A 19,809-nucleotide genomic window follows, 5' to 3' on the forward strand; every position below is an offset into this window, starting at 1 on the left:
ACGGCACCACAATCAATGTCAAATATGTTGGGGTGATGGCTTGGCTTATATAGGATATGTGTGGGGTACAGAATGGGGGGGCAGGAACAAAGGTCCTGGCTGATCAAAAGATTCAGTCAGGTTATCGTAGTAGTGGGATAATCTCATTTACATTCCTCGGTGGAGTCCCAGGGATATCTCCCAGGAGGGGTCTGTCAAGTTATCTCTCAGTGGGATGGTCCTCTCTATTGACATTCCAGAGAGGAACCACGGAGTCCCAGGGGGTTTGCTAAATACCAAAGATATCTGAGTCCATTCTTTCTGGGGGTGCTTGTCAGTAGCTAGGGGTTTCTCAGGGGTTCCTAATTTTCGCTGTATTACAATGTATTATTTTCCCTTTCCTTCTTCACTCTCTCTATATACCTACACCCAAGTCCAGCCCCTCCCTTAGGGTGCTGAAGTCAGCAAAAGCTGATGGGGAAGTGAAGACTAGGAGGTGGTGGAGAAGGGGTTCCGGGAAAGAGGAAGTCTAGGAGGTAGGCAGCAGAGGATATTGGCCTGGAGAGGACTGAGGGACAGATAGCTTTGCCTGGCTCCAGCTCTCCTGTAGCCACTTAGAGGTCATGAACCAGACCAGAGACTTTCAAGGTAAGAGAAAGGGTAGTGGTAGTAGGGGCACAACTGGAAGATCTGGATAGAGAAGGTGTGAGAGGGGAACTCTAGGAGTGGGGAGTCAACTGGTGGGGTGGGGTGAGGCTATTCAGAGTACTCTAAGGGAACTCGAAAGTCAATCCAGGACTATTGATTGCTGTGCCTCCACCCTTTCCTTCCTAGGGGGCAAGGAATTTGGACTGCTGAAAGCTCAGCAGGAGGAGAGACTGGATAGAATCAACCAGGTAAGAAGGTGAGAAAAGAGGGGAGAGGAACAAAAAGGGAAGGGAAGCAAGGAATTGAGGAGAGGATTGTTCATTTCCCGATAGGAATTCCTGGATGACCCCAAATATAGCAACGATGAGGATCTACCCCCCAAACTGGAAGCCTTTAAGAGTAAGAGAAAGGGAAAAATCCTGGTGGGGGCAGGGAGCCAGTAACAGACAAAATCTCTCTGCATTTGGGGAGAAACTATCTCCTATCCCTTTAATTCCTCTGCACTCAAACCTAACGTTCCTATCTCCCATCTCATCTCTCCAACCCCCTCTTGCCAATAACCCATCTCCCCCATCCTCTACCACAAATGCATTCTTCTCCTCACCATCCCTCCCTGCTCTCTCTTTTTTTCTCCTGTCCTCTTCAGAAAAATATATGGAGTTTGACCTGAACGGAGAAGGCAATATTGGTGAGAATAGGGTCATTCTAGGGGTGGGAGGAAGTGATATTTCTTTCAAAAACATGCCTAGCAACGGGGGAAGGTGGTCTATCCTGAGTCTTTGCCAAACTACCAGAGGTCTGGCATTTGCTTCAGTCCTACTCACTGGGTGGGGTGGGATCTACTCCCTTCAAGGGGTGGGAAATAAGAGGATGGGAATCTAAAGAAATGGGGTTGTATGATCCTCTCCAAACAATGGGGAAGATATAATGTCCCTGAAGAGAATGCTGGAGAAACTAGGAGTCCCCAAGACTCACCTGGAGCTGAAGAAACTAATTAGAGACGTGGCAGGTGGCTCTGGGGAGACCATCTGTTACCCTGACTTCCTCAGGATGATGCTAGGCAAGAGATCGGCCATTCTTAAAATGTAAGTGTCAGACCCCCATAAACTATCCAGGATCCCCCATATTCTTCATTTGAATCTCTCCTGGGTTCTGCCAGTACCCGTTCCCCAGACCTTCCAATGACAACTTCCCCCATCTAGTCCACTCTCCCCAACAAAGCCATGGTTCTTTTCCCTTCGACCAATTCTATTTCCTCCCGTGTATCTGAACTCCTTGATTACTTTCATACCCCAACCTGTGTCTTAATTCACCTGCTTCTGAGCCCTTAACTCCTCTCTCAGACTCTTCCCCATTCCCTACCCTTCTATCTTTCCAATTATCCAATTTAGGATCCTGATGTATGAGGAGAAAAACAGAGAACAAGAGAAACCAACAGCACCCCCGGCCAAGAAAGCAATCTCTGAATTGCCTTGACTGGGGAGGGGGAGGTTATCAGGGGGTTCATCTTCCCCCACCCCAAGATGGGAAGTTGAAACTGGAAAGCAAACTGTGAATTAAATACATTCCCTCCCCCTCAAAATTAAGCTTACTTGATTTGTTTGGGGGGGGTAGATTTGGGATAGGGTAGAAGGGCCCTCTCACTTAGGTAATCAATTGATGAAAAGAATATTGTGAATGCTTACTCAGATATGGAACTTACTAAGTGCTTCAAAGTTTGCAGTGTTTGGTTTTTTCCCCACAAAGTGAAAGTATTAACTATCCTCCACCCACCCACCCATTTAAACCAAACGAAGTTTCCTGACTCCACATTTAGTGACCTTTTCCTATACCTTACGGATTCTCAGGATAGATGCGAAAAGACAATAAATGTATTTAAAGTGATTAATTAACACTACAATTAACACGGGACCCTGCCCAAATGCTGCATAATGCTCTGGGTAGTTCAGAGGAGGTTGAAGGGGGACATCAGGGATGGTTTCACAGACCAGGCAATACAAGTGATGATACCTACCTCCAAGACCAGGTAGGTCGAGATGTAATTGAGAGAACTTTTTTTTTTTTGTATTGAAACTGTAAGTATATTCTGAAGAGAGCTCCTCCACCAGCCTGTTAAGTCACTGAGGGCAAGAACTGGGTCACGTCTATTTTTGTATCCTCTACAGTACCCTGTGCTTTAATGTATGTGAGAACTTTCTTGAGCAACAAGTCTGCAGAAGTTTCCTGAGGTTTGGAGAGGTCAAGTGACTTCCCGCATGGTTATACATCTTGTCAGAGGTGATATTTGAAACTAGGTCTTTCTTTCTCCATCTACCTAAAGCACTACACTTATGCTTTTCTCTCTCATACATGGTAGGACCACAAAATGTTTTGTGACTGAATGGGTGGGCCACTCACTACTCAGGTTTGGCTGAAGCGGGACATTTAAGTAAAGGAGAAGCTACGAAATAAGATTGAGGGAGTATTGTCCCTCATCTTGTAAAAACCTGTTATGATATGTTAAGTGCCCTAGGAACCCACCTCTCTTTTATTGCAATTATATGCCATACAATTCCAAAGGACTCATGATGAAAAATGCTATCCACTTCTATAGAGAAAACCAATGAACTGAGTGCAGATTGAAGCATATTAATTCAACTTTATTTTTCTTGGGGTTTTTTGCAACATGGTTAACATGGAAATGTTTTACCTGACATCACTTTTATAATGGGTACCAGGAGGGAGGGAGAGAACTTGGAATTCAAAATTTTAAAAAAGAAATAATTTAAAAACAATTATATGCCACACAAATGACGTTGCTTTTCGTCACTCGTTGCTTATATTATGCTGAACAAATATTCTGACAAAATAGCTCCCTTCTGCGCTGTTCGTCTGGTTTGCGTATAACAAGAACTAGTTAGAGCAAGGGTTCTCACTGCTGGGGTCGGGGTGGGGGGCGCCTTAGACCCTTTCAGCCTGTGCTGGAAGTAAAAAACGACTTTCATAATGTTAAGCCATTTTTATTTTTAATATGGTCAATATCGATAGATACAACCCCCACAAACAAAAGCTCTCTGGGGGCGGGGTCTTAGCGAGGGAGAAGGGTTGTCCTTAATAATTAAGACTATAAAGGGGTCCCCAGACCGAAAAAAGTGAAGAGCTGCTGATTACAAGGCAGAGAGGCCGCATGGCATGGGGGATGGGAAGCAGTCCCGGAGGCCAGGGACACCTGAGCTCAAGTCCTACCTCCGTCACCCGGGACAAGTCACTGAACCTGTCGGAGGCGCGGACCTGCGGGGCCAGCAGCTCTCCCACCAGTGAAATCACGGGTCGGCTCTAACCCCTACACATATGGCGGGACTCCGAATGAATCATGCCAATGCCACAGAAAGTCGACCTCGTCATCTTTTGGATTTGGCTCCTCTCAACTTATTTACATTGAGTATATATGCAAATAAGCCCCAGGCGTGTTTTATTCTCAGAAACCCAGTGAAGCCCCGCCCCGTTACTGTCTACATAACTCTCGCGAGAACATCATGAGGCCCACACGGGTCTCACGCTCTGTATTTGACTATGCCTCTTCACCCTTTTACCGCTCCACTACTTCCACGCGTCCCGCCCCTATTTCCAGCTACGCCGCTTACGTCTACCCCGCCTCTTCCCGCCGCATACGCAAGACGCATGCTCCGCCCCTTCACCGCCTCCTTCCGTAGCATACGCTCTACACATCTACCAACCGCCGAACAGGCCGGCGCCGTGACCCCGCCCCTCCCGCCTCACGTCTCCTGCCGTAACGGCCGATGAGGATAGGAGGAGGGAGTCTGCCTCCCTAGCCAACCAGAGTCCCAGCTACGACTTATCCCACCCCTTTATGCAAATAAGCTCCTCACCCTCCACCCACCCTTGTCCCCGTTTTTTGTCACCTCCCCCCCCCCCCCAGCTTTTTTCCTTCCCAGGGCTTTCCTTTTCTTTCTTCCTTTTTTTTTTTTTTTAAACGAATAGCACTGTGATTAAAGAGTGGGGCCGGGTGGGGGGGAACTCCACCCCTTATGCAAATGAAGGGGGCGTGCCCCGGCGCGGAGGGAGGCGGGAGGTTGGGGGGGGCGCTCCCGGGGGCGGCGGTTGCCCGGATGGGCCGTTAGTCGGAGCCGAGCCGCCGAGCGAGCGAGGGAGACGGGAGGAGCCGAAGCCGGCGCCATCCGCCGCCATCCGCCCCCGCCCCGCCGCCATCCCGCCCCGGGGAGCCCCAGACCCCGGCCCCGGACCCCGCGCACCCGGCCAGGTGAGTCTGGGGGGGCGCGCAGCGGGGCGGCCACTTCATTCCCGGCGCGGGTGGCGGCCGACGGCTGCGACGGAGGGGCTGGCGTTAGAGGCGGCGGTAGCGGCGGGGGGAGGAGGTAGAAGCAGCAGCAGCAGCCATCAGCCGCCGCCATTTTGTCCTCTTCTAGCTGCCGGGGCCCGGCCGCCCCTCCCCCGGGGGCCCCCCACCCCCTCCCCGGTGCCCTCCCCCCTCCCCAAGGGGGTGCCAACCCGCCTCCCCCAGCCTCCGGCGGGGCGACCCTTGCTCCTGCTTCGGGGATGTCCCCACGCCCCTCCACTGGGGGGTAACATAACAGCCTCCCCCGCAAAAACAGCCCCCTTTCTATCCCCTTCGTCCATGTTGTACCCCGGCGCCGCTCGCTGGAGCTCAGCCCTCTCCCCGGCTGCCGGTGTCTCTCCTCCTCCCCGTGTCACCTCATTTCCCCTCCTTCCGGGTCGCCCCTCTCCCTCGAGTCACTCTCAGCCTGCCCCCCCGCACTCATCCCTCCCCTTCTCCTCGCGGCCTCCCCGCTTCCCTCCCCATCACCCCACTTCACATTCTCGCCCCCCTCTCTGATAAAACCAGACGTCCGGCCCTGGGCCCCTGTCGGGATGCTCCCCCAGCGCTCCCTGGGGATGGCCGGTCCTCCCCCCGGGAATCCTGGCCTGTGCGTGGTGTCCGCACCTTACTTCGCCCTCTGTAAGGAAGGCGAGGAGTCCGCCCCCTCCCCCCACCTCCCGGCCTGGGGCCGCATCCTGGGGGAAGGGGAGGTGCAGGGGCAGGTCCGAATGGGGTCCGCAGGGGCGGGCGCCCCGTGGTGTCACTTTATTTCTTCTCCGTCTGGCTTTGGGAGGATGGAAGCGGGCCTGCAGCGGCCTGGCCCCCCGGCAGGCGGCTGGGCCGGAGAGTGGGGGTGAAGCCGATTGTTCCTCGGACGCCAGCCTCCATTCTGGCTGGGCAAGCTCATAAAATTCCCAAACTCCCAGCATCCCTCTTTCCTGACCCTCCCCAGATGGGACAGAAGGCATGCTGGGAACAGAGCCTGGGGCCTGGGCCCAGAAACGGGGTTGGGGAGTTAGGGCCGAAAAGTGATGGGGCTGAGATTTGTCTTTCTGGTAACAGGGGTTAATGTGTCCCCTCCGCGGGAGAATGAGTATTTTTTGTTTATCCGCCGGGAGGTGAAAGAGCTCAGGGGCAAAGGAGAGCCCTGCTGTTTTCCGCTGAAGGCTTGAGGGGCCGGTGTTCCTTCCCCGCCTCCCGCACCTCTGATAGTCCCCTTCATTGTGGTGTCCGAGGAGGAGGCCGGGGAGGAAGGTCTATTGCGGAAGGGCAGCGGGATTTTAAAGTCAGATCCCTTCACTTGAGGTTGGAAGGTACCGGAAACTCCACCGTTTGGGTGTCTGAGGGTGACAGGGAGAATGAGCCAGGGGTCCGCGGGGTCTTTGACCGAAAGAAGTGAGAGCCGGGCATGGCCCTCCTCCTGTGTCCTGAGAGAACAGGGAGTGAGGTGCTGGAACCCCACCTGCAGGCTCCAGCACGTTTCGGGGGAGGCGCCTGCAGGACCCAACGTACTCAATGAGCTTCCAGCGCGATGTCCGATCGCTCGGGGCCGACTGCCAAGGGGAAGGATGGAAAGAAGTATTCCTCGCTCAACCTGTTTGATACATACAAGGGCAAGTCCTTAGAGATCCAGAAACCCGCTGGTGAGGGCCCTTATGGGAACGTTGCCATGTTGGGGGGGATGGGGACAGAAAGGATGGGAGTGCTCGAGGTCCTTTGGGAGAACCAGACATAGCGGAGACATGGGAGGCCAAAGGAACACAGAGGGCTTAGCAGCTCAACCCTAGGGATAGAGAGGGAGGGGGTAGATATCTGATTCTGGGTAGGAGTTATTTTTCCTCCCACAAAGGCGTGTCTGTGGCTTCCCGTCCGTAGATACGTAAGAACCGGAGGCAAAGAAATGAGGGCTAGGAAAAGTTCAGGGCTGGCATGCCCTACCCTTGCTAGCCCAGGGACTTCCTGTCCTATATTAATTCCCAGAGATTAATGGTCAGACTGGGCCCTTGATCAAAGAATGGTGCCAATCGTGGGTATCTGGCATTGGAGTCTCCTAAATCTGAGCCACATCTCACGGGCTAGGTCGGAGGCACTCCTGACCCTTCTCTACCTCTTTCCTGTAGTTGCTCCTCGACATGGCTTACAGAGTCTTGGGAAAGTTGCCATCGCCCGGCGCATGCCACCCCCAGCCAATCTGCCGAGCCTGAAAGCCGAGAACAAAGGCAATGACCCTAATGTCTCGCTAGTGCCGAAAGACGGGACAGGATGGGCAAGCAAACAGGAGCAGCCCGACCCCAAGAGGTGTGGGGAACAGAGAATAGTTGTTGGGGCTTCAGCTTTCCTCATAGGGGATCTGGTGTGATAGAATTAGGGTTTGGATTATCTTTTCATGCACAAACATGAGGGCCAGAAGCAAGGACAATGGGGACCTGGAGAGGGCCCGGCCTGTGTTTTCATCACTCTCTGATTTGGTTGTGGTTTGCTAAGATGTCTTCTCTAAATGGACAGGAGAGATGGATAGTCCCAGGCTTAACCACTTCATCCTTCTGTCTCTCTCCAGTTCCGATGCCTCAACTGCTCAGCCGCCGGAATCGCAGCCACTGCCGGCTTCACAGACGCCTGCCTCCAGCCAGCCGAAGCGCCCCCCAGCAGTCCCCGAGGTATCATTTAGGAAGGTTTAGCCATACTGGGGATGAAGAGAGGAAGGCGTGTGAGGCCCCCTAGCTCATTTTCCAACTTTTCTTCCTCTCCCAACAGAACGCCCCTTCGGTTCCAAGCGGGGTAAAGTCTTGGGCACAAGCCAGTGTCACCCATGGAGCGCACGGGGATGGTAAGTTGGGGGCACTGGAATAAGCTGTTCTGCTTGAAGGACAGATGTGTATGTTTCCTTTGCAGTATTCCTTCATTGTCTTCTTGTTTAGTAACCCTTTCTCTTGGGCTTAGGCTCTGTGATGGTAGTGCTGCAATCAGAGGTTTGATTGTTTTCTTTGGCCGTGTGTGGATTCTCTAGTCCGGGTTCATCTTCCCAAGAACCAAGTGTCTGTCATGTTAGGTTTTTGGGGGATAGGCAGAACTGGCTCTCCTTGGGTGATAAGCAGGAGTCCCCAAATCCACCTGTAAGATGTGGGGGAGAAGGGGAAGCTAGTGTAAAATCTGATAATTGGATATTCTACAAATGTTTGATAGTAATAAGGTCTTTCTGTCCTTCACTCATCCCTTGTAGGTGGAAGGGCATCAAACCTACTGTCACGATTCTCTCGAGAGGAATTTCCGACCCTGCAGGCGGCTGGCGACCAGGACAAGGCTGCCAAGGAAAGGGAGTCTGCCGAACAGTCGTCTGGGCCCGGACCAAGCCTCCGCCCCCAAAGTATGTCCTTCTTTAAAAAGAAGATTTATTGCTACTTTGTAATTTTTCATTTTCACTACCCATTGTCCCTTTTTTCCTCTCAAGGGATAACTCAAAATTACTTCTTTGTTCCATTATTCTTGACCTGTGTGGTATTTCCACTATACCCCTTCCCAATAAGGGAAAGTCTCTATTACGGAACCAGTTGCCGACCTGATCAGCTTTGTTCATCCCTATTCCTGTTACCTCTGTTCCCTTGCTCCTGAATAGTCACATCTCTTTGTTTTTCTTTCCCTTCTCTCTGTCTCTAACCCCCAACCTTGTGCCAGATGCCACAACTTGGAGGGATGGAGGCGGGCGGGGCCCTGATGAGCTGGAGGGCCTGGACTCCAAACTCCATCACGGTCACGACCCCCGGGGGGGCCTCCAACCCTCCGGCCCCCCCCAGTTCCCTTCCTATCGCGGGATGATGCCGCCCTTTGTGAGTTGTGGTTCTTGAGAGAAAGGGGTCTTGGTGGGCTAGGGAATGAAGGAACAGCAAGAGGGTTGGACCAGGGATTTGGAGGGGAGAATTGGACCTCTTAGACTCCCCTCTAAGTGCAAGCATTGGGACTTCTTGCAGATGTACCCCCCATATCTCCCGTTCCCTCCTTATGGACCACAGGGGCCTTACCGATACCCTACTCCTGATGGGCCCAGGTGAGAGAGCAAGCACTGGGTTTGGACCTGGGGGTGGATGGGTTATAGGGCTGAGGGTTAGGATATAGTGTCTGGGAGACTGGACAGATTGGGACCTAGGAGGGAATGAGATCTATCTCCTAGGAAACAGCCCCATTTAGAGGTGTAATCCGTTCACATACCCTTAATGCAGCCGATTCCCCCGGCTGGCCAGCCCCCGGGGCTCAGGTCCCCCCATGCGCCTGGCAGAGCCTGTGAGCCGACCCTCCATCCTCAAGGAGGATAACCTCAAGGAATTTGACCAGCTGGATCAGGAGAATGATGACGGTTGGGCGGGTGAGTGGAGAATCCAAGGAGAGCTGGGTAAAGGGAACCTATGAAACAGGGTCTGCTGGGAGAGAAAAGCTAGGACTAATGAGGCTATATGTGGGGCTAGGGGGGTTGGAAGTACTAATGGTAAAGAGTTTGGGGAGCCACTTGGAGGGGTCAGCTGGAATGGGAGAGTTGAAAAAGACAGACACTGAATTAATGTATCCACCAATTAGTGTAATTTATCCACCACCACTATCTTCCCCTCTCCCTCCCCCAAGTCTTGGTCCCAACACTAGAGGGCGGAGTAGTCAGCCAAATACTCCAAGCCAGAGATGCCCAGGTCCCAGCAGAAAGAGACCGGGTTTACCAGCTTATGCCCTCTCCCTTCAGGGGCCCATGAGGAGGTAGACTACACGGAAAAGCTCAAGTTCAGCGATGAGGAGGATGGTCGTGACTCTGAGGAAGAGGGAGCGGAGGGCCAGTGAGTGGGGGCATTCCAGTTCTCTGGATTCTGAGGTCCTGTGGTTCTTGGAGTGATTCACATTGGATCAAAAGGGAAATGAGCACTGTTAACCTTGCTCTGATTGGCCTTGTTCCTCTTCCCACAGCAAAGAGTCCCATCCTTCCAGTGAGGATCGGCCCCCTGACACAGACAACAAGAAGGGCTGCTCTCCAGGAAATGAGCCGCCCCCTCCCAAGGCAGCCTGGACAGAGACCTCCCGGCCTGCAGAGGCTGAACCTGGGCCTCCTGCCCCTAAGCCTCCCCCGCCCCCGCCTCACAGAGGCCCCACTGGGAATTGGGGGCCTCCAGGAGACTATCCAGTGAGTTTGGACAGGGAGGAACGTGAGATACATGAGGAATACGTATGTGTATGTTCTCTCATATATATGTATGAGAGAAATCAGAGGGGAGGGGAACCGTAGCTTGTGGCAAGTTAGTGCAATGTGGACTGATGACAGAGCCAGGATTATATGGGGAGGAGGCAAGGTGATGTATAGGTGGCAGAGCACCGAGTTAGGGGCAGACACACCTGGGTGTAAATCCTTGACTTAGTATTTTTCTGATTTTGGGCAAGTGACATCATTTTGAGCTCTAGTTTCCTGTCTCAAGTTAGTTGGACCAGATGATCTCTAAGGCCCTTTCCAACTGGAGTTTTAAGAATGCCAAAAGAAGAAATGGAGGAAGTAAAGTGAAGTCAAGGGCGCAAAATAGTGGAGAATTGGTTGAGGGTGGATCAAGCCTGAGCTCTAGAAAGAAGGGAGGTGGGTGATCACAATAAGAGCCCTGAAAGAGACGGGAGGGAAAGACTAGTGGAGTGTTTTTCCCTCTCACCCATGGCCGAGGTCCCTGTGCCAAGACTAGGCAGGGTTTAGGTGGTGTGGTAGAATGTGGAGCCAGAGAGCCAAATATTAGTGTAAAGCTATGTCAGTGTCTGACACTGGTCTGTGTCTGTCATCAGGATCGTGGAGGCCCACCCTGTAAGCCACCAGCACCTGAAGATGAGGATGAAGCTTGGCGGCAACGTCGGAAGCAGTCATCTTCAGAGATCTCGCTGGCAGTAGAGCGGGCACGAAGGCGCCGAGAAGAAGAGGAACGACGTATGCAAGAGGAGCGACGGGCAGCCTGTGCAGAGAAGCTCAAGCGACTGGATGAAAAGTTTGGAGCACCTGACAAACGACTCAAAGCAGAGCCTTCTGCTCCCCCTGCTGCCCCACCCACCCCAGCTCCTCCCCCTGCTGCCTCCAAAGAACCCCCAGCACCCCCAGCACCACCTTCAGTGCTAGCCCCACCTGCTGAGAAGGAGCCCGAAGAGCCGGCCCTGGTCCCTGCCCCTGCCCAGCCTGCCCCTGTCCCTGTCTTGGCTCCAGCTCCCACCCTAGCGAGCGGGGGCAGCAGTAGCAGTACCAGCAGCAGCAGCTTTGATGCTAGTCCAGGTACGTTCCTGATTTGTGGAGTTGCTTTGGCTGGTTTGGGCCCAGGGAACAGTTTGTGGTAGGATGGAAGAAGAGCCCTTGCCCTCATGACTTTGTGAACTGGGAAGGGGTGCTTTAATGGACTAAATAATCTCTTTGAGTGAGTTGACTCGGATTTCCAGTTGGTTTGGCAAGAAAGGCTTACAGAGAAGATGTTAACATTGTCTCGATGAACACTAGTTGTGAGGGAGGGTTTCTTGGGTCTGACTGAGAACTGTTCTTGTTTGTTTTGAAGAAGGGAGATGGTTATTGTTGGGTATAGATAGGAATCTGTTTGCCTGAGGCACCTTGATTTTTCTTCTCCCCCCTCAATGTAGCGGAGCCTCCGCAACCACCAAAGGAGGTCCCTGAGCCACCAGAAGAGGTTCCCCCACCTACCACACCCCCAGCTCCCAAGGTGGAACCCAAGGTTGATGGAGCTGGGCCAACCCGACAGCCCCCTAACCAGGGCCTGGGCTATCCCAAATACCAGAAGTCGCTGCCTCCCCGATTCCAACGTCAGCAGCAAGTGAGCTTGAGGCCCTTTCCCCGTGGCTCCCCATCTCTCCAGTTGCGCCAGTGTGTGTTGTGATCATTCTGTTTGTTTCCATTCAATCTTATCTGTATCTTGTTTCATTTTGGTTTAACTTCGGCCTTGGTTTTTCTTTTTCTTGATTTTTTTGGTTTCTTGGTATTTCCCGTCCTCATCTCTCTTCTTCCCCATATTCACGCTTCTTCCCCTCTCCAGTTCACCAGACACACACCAGTCACACCTCATGCTCCTTTCTACTAATGAGTCTTTTCACTTTCTCCCCAGGAGCAGCTTTTGAAGCAGCAGCAGCAGCAGCAGCAGTGGCAGCAACACCAACAGGGTCCCACCCCTCCTGCTCCGGTCCCGCCATCACCTCCGCAGCCTGTAGCCATGGGTGCCGTGCCACCCCCCCAGGCTCCGCCCCCACCACCTAAGGCCCTGTACCCTGGCTCGCTAGGCCGGCCACCGCCAATGCCCCCGATGAACTTTGACCCTCGTTGGATGATGATCCCGCCTTACATGGATCCTAGGCTGCTCCAGGGGCGGCCTCCCCTCGATTTTTACCCTCCAGGTGTTCATCCTTCTGGTAAGGAATGGGTGTTGTTAAATGGGCTGGTGAAGGGAGAAGGGAGAACAAGAAGATCTTTGAGACAGAATTAGAGTTAGGAAGAACATTCTTTTGATTTTTGACAAGAGGTTTTCCAGAGTTCTGAGTGGTTGTACCCGTTTTAAGTGAATGTTGGAGCCGAAGTCCTCTTTCTTAATCACCATCCCATACCTCAGGTCTGGTTCCCCGGGAGCGCTCAGACAGTGGGGGCTCGGGTTCAGAGCCTTTTGATCGGCACCCACCTCCCCTCCTAAGGGAACGGGGAACTCCACCAGTGGACCCAAAGCTGGCTTGGGCAGGAGATGTCTTTGCCACTGTGCCTGCTGACAACCGCCCTCTCGCCTCTCCATTGCGCCAGGCCCCAGAAGAGGATGACAAGGGCATAAGGTGAGATGAGACAGAGAAGAAATCCTGAGTCCTCAGGGTTCGTAGACTCAACAGATAAACTTAAAACCTTTTATCTGGGTTGGAAGGATTGGTTGGCATGTTGCACACCCTTAGGGAGAGGGGAAGCTTTGAATTGCTAGAAGTGATATTTCCATAATGAATCCTAGGTCGTCATCTTGTCCTGTTACGCTGATTCTGTACCATTTTGTTTCTTTTCTACTTTCCAACATCACTTTTTATATAGGAGTGAGACCCCTCCAGCTCCTCCTCCACCACCCTACTTGGCCACTTATCCAGGCTTCCCTGAGAATGGAGCCCCTGGTCCCCCACTTTCCCGCTTTCCCTTGGAGGAATCAGGCCCCCCAGGCCCTCGTCCAATTCCTTGGCCTCCTGGCAGCGATGAATCGGCCAAATTGTCAATCCCACCCAAGAAGGAACCCCCCAAAGAAGAATCCCAGCAGCTAGGGGGACCAGAAACTGGGCGCAAACCCCCCCGGAGTGGTGGGGCCGGGGGCCAGGGCCCTCCACCACCACGTCGCGAGAGCCGAACAGAGACCAGATGGGGTCCCCGCCCAGGTAGCAGCCGCCGTGGTGGACCACCTGAGGAGCCGGGGGCACCCCCTCGCCGTGCTGGGCCTATCAAAAAAAACCCACTCCCTACAAAGGCAGAAGAACTGCCTCCCAAGCCTCTTGAGCCAAGTGATGAAACTTCTAAGGTCCCAAAACCAGATGCTCTCAAGGTCTCCAAGGGGAAAACGGGAGGCCCCAAGGAAGCTCCTCCAGTTGCAGCGCTGTCCCCTGCACCTCGACTTCGTCGGGATTACTCATACGAGCGTGTGGCGCCAACTTCCTGCAGAGGCAGGGGCCGTGGAGAGTACTTTGCCCGGGGTAGGGGTTTCAGGGGGACCTATGGGGGAAGGGGCAGGGGTGCCCGAAGCCGGGAGTTTCGTAGCTACCGGGAGTTCAGAGGAGATGATGGGCGTAGCAGTGGGGCTGGAGGACCAACCCATGCCCCTCCTCCCCGAGGCCGAACAGCTAGTGAGACAAGAAGTGAGGGCTCAGAATATGAGGAGATCCCTAAGCGGCGCCGACAGCGGGGCTCAGAGACAGGCAGTGAGACGCATGAGAGTGATCTAGCCCCTTCGGACAAGGAAGCCCCTCCAGCTAAGGAGGGGGCACCACCTCAAGTACCTGTAGCTCCCCCACAGCCAGGAGCCCCACCTTCACCGGCTCCGGCTCGATTCCCTGCTACCCGGGGCGGGCGTGTTTTCACTCCCCGAGGTGTCCCATCACGAAGGGGTCGAGGTGGTGGTCGACCTCCTCCCCCTGCTGGTCCAGGTTGGAGTCCTCCCGCCAAGTCCCTGGCTCCCAAGAAGCCTCCAGCTGGCCCACTGCCACCAGGGAAAGAAGCCTCAAAGGAGAAGTTGGTTCCAGGACCACTGCCACCCCAGGCTCGAGGCAGTGGTGGTGGTATAGAAGATGGGGAGCGCCCCCGGAGAAGGAGGCATGGACGGGCACAACAGCAGGATAAGCCACCTCGATTCCGGAGGCTGAAGCAAGAGAGGGAGAATGCAGCAAGGGGGGCTGAGGGAAAGGCTCCACCCTTGCCCCTCACAACCACACCCCCTGGTCCTGAGGAAGTCTCAACTGCAGCAGCGGTACCCCCACCTCCACGAAGGGCAGCTGCGAAATCACCTGACCTGTCAAACCAGAACTCAGACCAGGCCAACGAGGAGTGGGAGACAGCATCAGAGAGCAGTGATTTTGCCAGCGAGCGTCGGGGAGACAAAGAAGCCCCCCCACCTACCCTGCTAACCCCCAAAGTGGTGGGAACCTCTGGCGGTGGAGGGGTTGGGGCAAGCCCTGGGGTCCCATCTATGCCCCGAGGTGAGCTGAGCCAGAGAGCCAAAGACCTGAGCAAGCGGAGTTTCTCCAGCCAGCGACCTGGCATGGAACGGCAGAACCGGCGCCCAGGACCAGGGGGAAAGACAGGTGGTGGCGGAGGCAGCGGGGTCCCTGGGGGGAGGGCTGGCCCTGGGCGAGGGGACAAAAGGAGCTGGCCCTCACCCAAGAATCGAAGGTGAGTAGAAATAGGTACTTAAGCCTATGGGTCAGGGTGGACTTTGTGGGGAAGTGGGCTAGGGTGTTAGTTATTTGGGCCCCTGGGGAGATTCAAGGATGAGGCAGGATTTGTGGTTCCTAGATGGGAGGCATAAGTACCTAGGGGCAAGCTCAGGATACAGGTTGTTTTAAAGCACAACTGCTCCCCCAGTCTCAACATGCAGAAGGAGGCTATCAGGGAAGGGAAGGGAAGGGAACATTGGAGGGGAAAAAATAACATCTGGGGTTGAAGGATAGAACAGGAAGGCAACAGAAGTTTAGGGATTTAGACACTTTGGATGCTTGGGAGAGGGAAGGGGCTTGGCCAGCACTGGGACTGATGCCAGCCACCCCCTGCCATATCCCCAGCCGACCCCCAGAGGAGCGTCCTCCGGGGCTTCCCCTGCCTCCCCCACCCCCCAGCAGCTCTGCCGTCTTCCGCCTGGACAGAGTCATCCACAGCGACCCAGCTGGTATCCAGCAGGCCTTGGCCCAACTCAGCAGCCGACAGGGGGGTGCAGCTGCCCCAGGGGGCCCCCCAAGGCCCAAGCCAGGGGCCCCCCCAGCCCCTCAGGGCCCCTCTCCCCGGCCCCCAGCACGATTCGAGCCCCCAAGGGCCAGCAGCAACGGTGTAGGTGGCACCGGTGAGCTGGGAGAAATGGATTGGAGGTGGTGTGGGGTGGGCGATGCCTTTGTCACCAGAGGGAAATGAGTCCAAGTGGGAGGTCTATTTATTGAGGGCCCACAGTGCTAGGATCTCCTCCCACCCCCCTACCCCCCACCCCCCAAGAAAGTAAAGGTTGGGATGGTGAAGAGACCCTAGGATTCTGGATCCATATGCTACCAGGTTTTCCCCATTTTTCTCAGAGCCCCACTTTGCGGAGCCAGGGCCATTGGTGAGGGGGGTGAGTGGGACCTCCCGGGACTCTACTGGGGTTAATCCCTTCCCCCCCAAACGTCGTGATCGGCCTCCTCGAAAGCCGGAGCTGCTACAGGAGGTGAGAGGGGGCTGGGGCTATATTCTATTTTCCTTGTCCTAAACGTTTCCAGGCCTGCCCTCATCTTGAGGTTTTGGTATTGTTATCCATTGTCTCAATCTACCTTATTTTCTATATGCTATTTACCTCCATATTGTCCCTGCTTTCTGTCTCTGTCTTATTTTCCATCCCATGTCTTCTCCTCCACCTTCAATATTCTTTCTTCTTTTGATCTTTCTCTCTGCAGGAGTCTTTGCCTTCTCCTCATAGCCCTGGATTCCTAGGTCCCAAATCAGAGGGACCCCATCCACGGGGAGAGCCCAGAGATGCAGGCACAGAGGCCCTGGCTCCCCACATCTGGAATCGTTTGCATACTAGTGAGTGAAACTGTAGGGCATGAGATGTTGGGGTGGTCCAAAGCAAAGTCTAGGATTCATTGCACCCCATCTAACTAATTTTTGCCTCCTGGCCTCTTTAGCAGCTAGCCGAAAGAGTTACCGACCTGGCTCAGTGGAACCCTGGATGGAGCCCCTTAGCCCTTTTGAAGATGTGGCAGGCACGGAGGTGGGCAAGATGGGGGAATCTGGGCATCTAGCCTGGGGATATCCATAAAAGCTGACTATCAATCATACTGCCTCACATTCAGTATGATGGTCTGTACGTGTTCAGATCTCCTCTGCGTTCATCCTTCTTCATCTATCTGTCCTGTGTCTGTGGGGTGACTTGGGTAGCTGTATTTCAATTGGAGACTGATTACTTTCTTCTCCCCCATCCCATGCCAGATGAGCCAGTCTGACAGTGGGGTGGATCTGAGTGGCGACTCTCAGGTTTCATCAGGCCCCTGCAGCCAGCGAAGTTCCCCTGATGGGGGACTAAAGGGGACAGGGGAGGGTGCACCCAAGCGGCCTGGAGGCCCCTCACCCCTGAGCACTGCCCCTGGTGAGGGTCCATCTGGCTCTGAACCCTCTGACCCTCCAAGGAGACGTCCTCCTGCCTCCCGTGATGGGGACAAGAAGGTAACAGGGATTGAGAAAAGAAGGGAGGTGCATCCTGTAACACAATCCCTCACTTCCACTTTTGCCCAAGAAGGCACTGACCTCCTCTGATTTGGGTCCTTTTTGTTGTGTGTCTTTCCTTCCCTAGGAACCACCCCTGCCCCCTGGCCCCATAGGCACAGAACGATCCCAGCGAGCAGATCGAGGACCGGAGCCTGGTCCCCTCCGGCCCTCTCACCGACCTGGTCCCCCTATCCAATTCGGAACCAGTGACAAGGTTTGTCTGGAGCTAGACGTGTATGTTGAGGGCATAGAGAAAGGGCTAGGGGAAAGAGGGTCCAGGAACCTGATGTCTCTTGATATCCTGCTGTGATCTCAGGACTCTGACCTCCGCCTGGTCGTGGGAGACAGCTTAAAGCCAGAGAAGGAGTTGTCACAGTCTGGGTCCGAGGTGGTAAGTAGGTGGTGAGGAGGATTGGGGTCAGGTGTTTGGGAGAGGAGAGTTGGGAAGGACAGGTGCCTGGCTCCCTCATGTGACACGGATGCCTTTCCTTTTCTCAGCCTGCTCCAGTACCCCGAGACTGGGAATTGCTCCCCTCTGGTCCCACCTCGGCTGAGCCAACATCCAAAAGTCTGGGCCCCAGCCACTGCGGCCCAGAACCCAACCCCTCGGGTCCCCGCCTATACCCTGAGGTCTTCTACAGCAGCCCAGGGCCTCCTGGCACCCAGGTATGTTCCTCTCCTGTTGTCCTCACTGCCCCTGCCCTCATCCCAGTCTTTTATGCCAGATTCCCTAGATGTCACTGTACCGGAGGGTCCTGGCAAAGTGGTTACTAGTCCTCCCTATTCTTTCCCCTCATTTCACATCATAACTTTGTTAATGATTATTTGTGTTATCGTATCTTTACTAGACTGTAAGCTCCATAAGGGCAACCTGCACAGTAGATTTCCCAATAAATATTTTTTGAATGAACAGACACTGCACTGCCTCTCCCAGGCACATCTGCCTCAGTGGGCGGGTAAGATCTCACATAGGGAGATGAATGCAAAGAGCTGTCTCAGCCCCATTTGTTTCCCTCAGGTCCCAGGGGGAACAGTGGACTCTCAGCTGCACCCCACCAATGGTGGCTTCCGCCCAGGGACCCCTTCTCTGCACCCCTACAGGTAAAGAAAGATAAGGCATCTGGGGACCTTTAGAGAGTTAAAGTGGGGGAACTAGTAGGGATTTGTAGCTGGACTTTCTACCTTTCCTGCTCTTCACTTTGTTCTCCTTCCTCTTCAGGTCACAGCCCCTCTATTTACCCCCTGGCCCAGCCCCTGCTTCAGCACTGCTTTCAGGTGTAGCCCTCAAGGGCCAGTTCCTGGATTTCTCAGCATTGCAGGCAGCAGAGCTGGGGAAGCTGCCAGCTGGGGGTGTCCTCTATCCCCCACCTTCCTTCCTCTACCCACCAGCCTTCTGTCCCAGTCCCCTGCCTGACCCCCCTTTGCTGCAGGTGAGAATTATGGACATTGGTGTGGGTGGTTGGAGCTGGGAATTTGGGGACCCTGAGCTATGAAGCCCCTTCTCTCTAGGTGCGCCAGGACCTGCCATCCCCTTCAGATTTCTACTCCACTCCTCTGCAGCCTGGTGGCCAGAATGGTTTCCTGCCTCCCGCTGCCCCGACCCAGCAGGTAGAGCCCTTCAGACCTTCCCCAGATCTCTCTGCTGTTTTATAATCATCCTTTCATTCATCTTCCCCTACAAGTCTTCTAATAAAGCTGGTCTCAAGAGTGCCGTATTTTCTGTGGTTCTAGACTTGCCCTGCCCCACCCCCCCAACCTTACGTGGTGGTGGTGGTGGTGACTGTTTTTAGATTTTTGTGTCCTACTTCAATTTTTCCTATAGATGCTGCTACCAGTAGTGGAGTCCCAGCTACCTGTGGTGAACTTCAGCTCCTTGCCTCCAGCCCCACCTCCTGCCCCTCCTCCGCTTTCCCTGCTGCCTGTGGGCCCTGCCCTACAGCCCCCCAGTCTGGCTGTCCGGCCCCCACCTGCTCCGGCAGCCCGGGTGCTACCCTCACCCGCCCGGCCCTTCCCTCCCAGCTTGGGGAGAGCAGAGGTGAGAGGCGGGAAAGTGAGGGATCAGACTGTAAGAAATGGAGGCTTGAAGGCAGGTTCTGAGGTTTCTCTCTCTACCTTTCCTCCCAGCTGCACCCAATGGAACTAAAGCCGTTCCAGGATTATCGAAAACTGAGCAACCTCGGGGGACCTGGGGCTCGAACCCCCCCAGCTGGAAGGTGAGGAACTGGGGGATTTTAGCTCTCCCCATGGAATTCAGGACTAGGGTCATCTCTTCGTCTTGCCTATGATGATCCTTCTATATTCCATAGGCCCTTCTCTGGTCTCAGCTCCCGACTCAAGGCCCCACCCACTGGATATAGTGGTGTCGGTGTGTTCCGCACCCAGCGCTTCGACCTCTACCAGCAGGTGAGGACAATGATACACCCTTAGCCTCTTGTTGTGACCTGTAAAATAAATTACTACCCAAATCCTAACTCTTGCCCACAGTTTGGAAACTGGCCTACCCTCAATGATCCCCAAGTCTGTTTCTCACCCTCCCAGTTTGACTCCATGTGTACCTGCCCTCAGGCCTCCCCACCAGATGCCCTGCGCTGGATGCCGAAGCCCTGGGAGCGGGCAGGGCCACCCTCTCGTGAGGGTCCACCCCGGCGGGCAGACGAGTCAGGGCCCCGTGGGGACAAGGATCCTGGGTTGCCCCCACCCCGCTGAGGGAGCTGCTCCCCCCCAACCCCCACCCCCCTGGGGCCTGTACATAGATATAAATATATAAGGGGGAAGGGGGTGGGTGGGGAGGGGTTGTGGGGCTGGGGCCTCCCTCCCCCTCCTCCCTCTTCCCCTGGGCCCCTATCCGTGGGGCCGTTTGTTTAAAAAAGAATAAAAGGATTTAAAAAAAACCTAT

General features: G+C 54.5%; 2 protein-coding genes and 1 non-coding gene across 6 annotated transcripts; all 3 read left to right on the plus strand.

Annotated features, from left to right (window-relative positions):
• Positions 1-506: 506 nt before the first annotated feature.
• Positions 507-2,209, plus strand: AIF1 (allograft inflammatory factor 1). The gene is made up of 6 exons (XM_036767764.1): positions 507-627; positions 814-875; positions 960-1,026; positions 1,274-1,315; positions 1,550-1,712; positions 2,019-2,209. Exons 1-6 carry the CDS (start codon positions 603-605, stop codon positions 2,101-2,103), a joined length of 444 nt encoding a protein of 147 aa, XP_036623659.1. The 5' UTR covers positions 507-602; the 3' UTR covers positions 2,104-2,209.
• Positions 2,210-4,717: 2,508 nt separating this feature from the next.
• On the plus strand, positions 4,718-19,796 carry PRRC2A (proline rich coiled-coil 2A). 4 transcript variants are annotated; one of them, XM_036767139.1, is made up of 31 exons: positions 4,718-4,888; positions 6,435-6,609; positions 7,087-7,264; positions 7,524-7,623; positions 7,721-7,793; positions 8,187-8,330; positions 8,639-8,790; positions 8,932-9,008; positions 9,181-9,323; positions 9,690-9,780; positions 9,908-10,121; positions 10,760-11,234; positions 11,591-11,781; positions 12,070-12,370; positions 12,568-12,778; positions 13,023-14,858; positions 15,248-15,522; positions 15,746-15,876; positions 16,103-16,232; positions 16,334-16,419; positions 16,638-16,871; positions 16,999-17,127; positions 17,230-17,304; positions 17,412-17,579; positions 17,932-18,014; positions 18,133-18,343; positions 18,423-18,521; positions 18,736-18,948; positions 19,038-19,126; positions 19,220-19,316; positions 19,479-19,796. In XM_036767139.1, the coding sequence occupies exons 2-31, from the start codon at positions 6,498-6,500 to the stop codon at positions 19,617-19,619; spliced, it is 6,459 nt and encodes a 2,152-aa protein (XP_036623034.1). In that variant the 5' UTR covers positions 4,718-4,888; positions 6,435-6,497; the 3' UTR covers positions 19,620-19,796. The 4 variants fall into 4 exon arrangements, with proteins under 4 accessions (XP_036623034.1, XP_036623030.1, XP_036623033.1 ...); XM_036767135.1 differs by having other exon boundaries at positions 4,759-4,888; positions 19,398-19,671; XM_036767138.1 differs by having other exon boundaries at positions 4,759-4,888; positions 19,452-19,671.
• LOC118858861 lies at positions 6,803-6,938 on the plus strand. The gene has a single exon (XR_005010984.1). It is a non-coding gene; the product is annotated as a small nucleolar RNA SNORA38 (small nucleolar RNA).
• Positions 19,797-19,809: the final 13 nt, after the last annotated feature.

The sequence above is a fragment of the Trichosurus vulpecula genome, chromosome 7 (genome assembly GCF_011100635.1).
Source record: "Trichosurus vulpecula isolate mTriVul1 chromosome 7, mTriVul1.pri, whole genome shotgun sequence".
NCBI lineage: Eukaryota > Metazoa > Chordata > Mammalia > Diprotodontia > Phalangeridae > Trichosurus > Trichosurus vulpecula.

Excerpts from the sequence above, each read along its gene's own strand:
- AIF1 (XM_036767764.1), top strand. The coding sequence starts at position 603 with ATGAACCAGACCAGAGACTTTCAAG. Across the intron at positions 1,027-1,273 it reads CAAACTGGAAGCCTTTAAGA|AAAAATATATGGAGTTTGAC; the intron begins GTAAGAGAAAGG and ends TGTCCTCTTCAG. Across the intron at positions 1,713-2,018 it reads AGATCGGCCATTCTTAAAAT|GATCCTGATGTATGAGGAGA; the intron begins GTAAGTGTCAGA and ends TATCCAATTTAG.
- PRRC2A (XM_036767135.1), top strand. The coding sequence starts at position 6,498 with ATGTCCGATCGCTCGGGGCCGACTGCCAAGGGGAAGGATGGAAAGAAG. Across the intron at positions 8,791-8,931 it reads GCGGGATGATGCCGCCCTTT|ATGTACCCCCCATATCTCCC; the intron begins GTGAGTTGTGGT and ends GACTTCTTGCAG. Across the intron at positions 18,949-19,037 it reads CCAGCTTGGGGAGAGCAGAG|CTGCACCCAATGGAACTAAA; the intron begins GTGAGAGGCGGG and ends CTTTCCTCCCAG.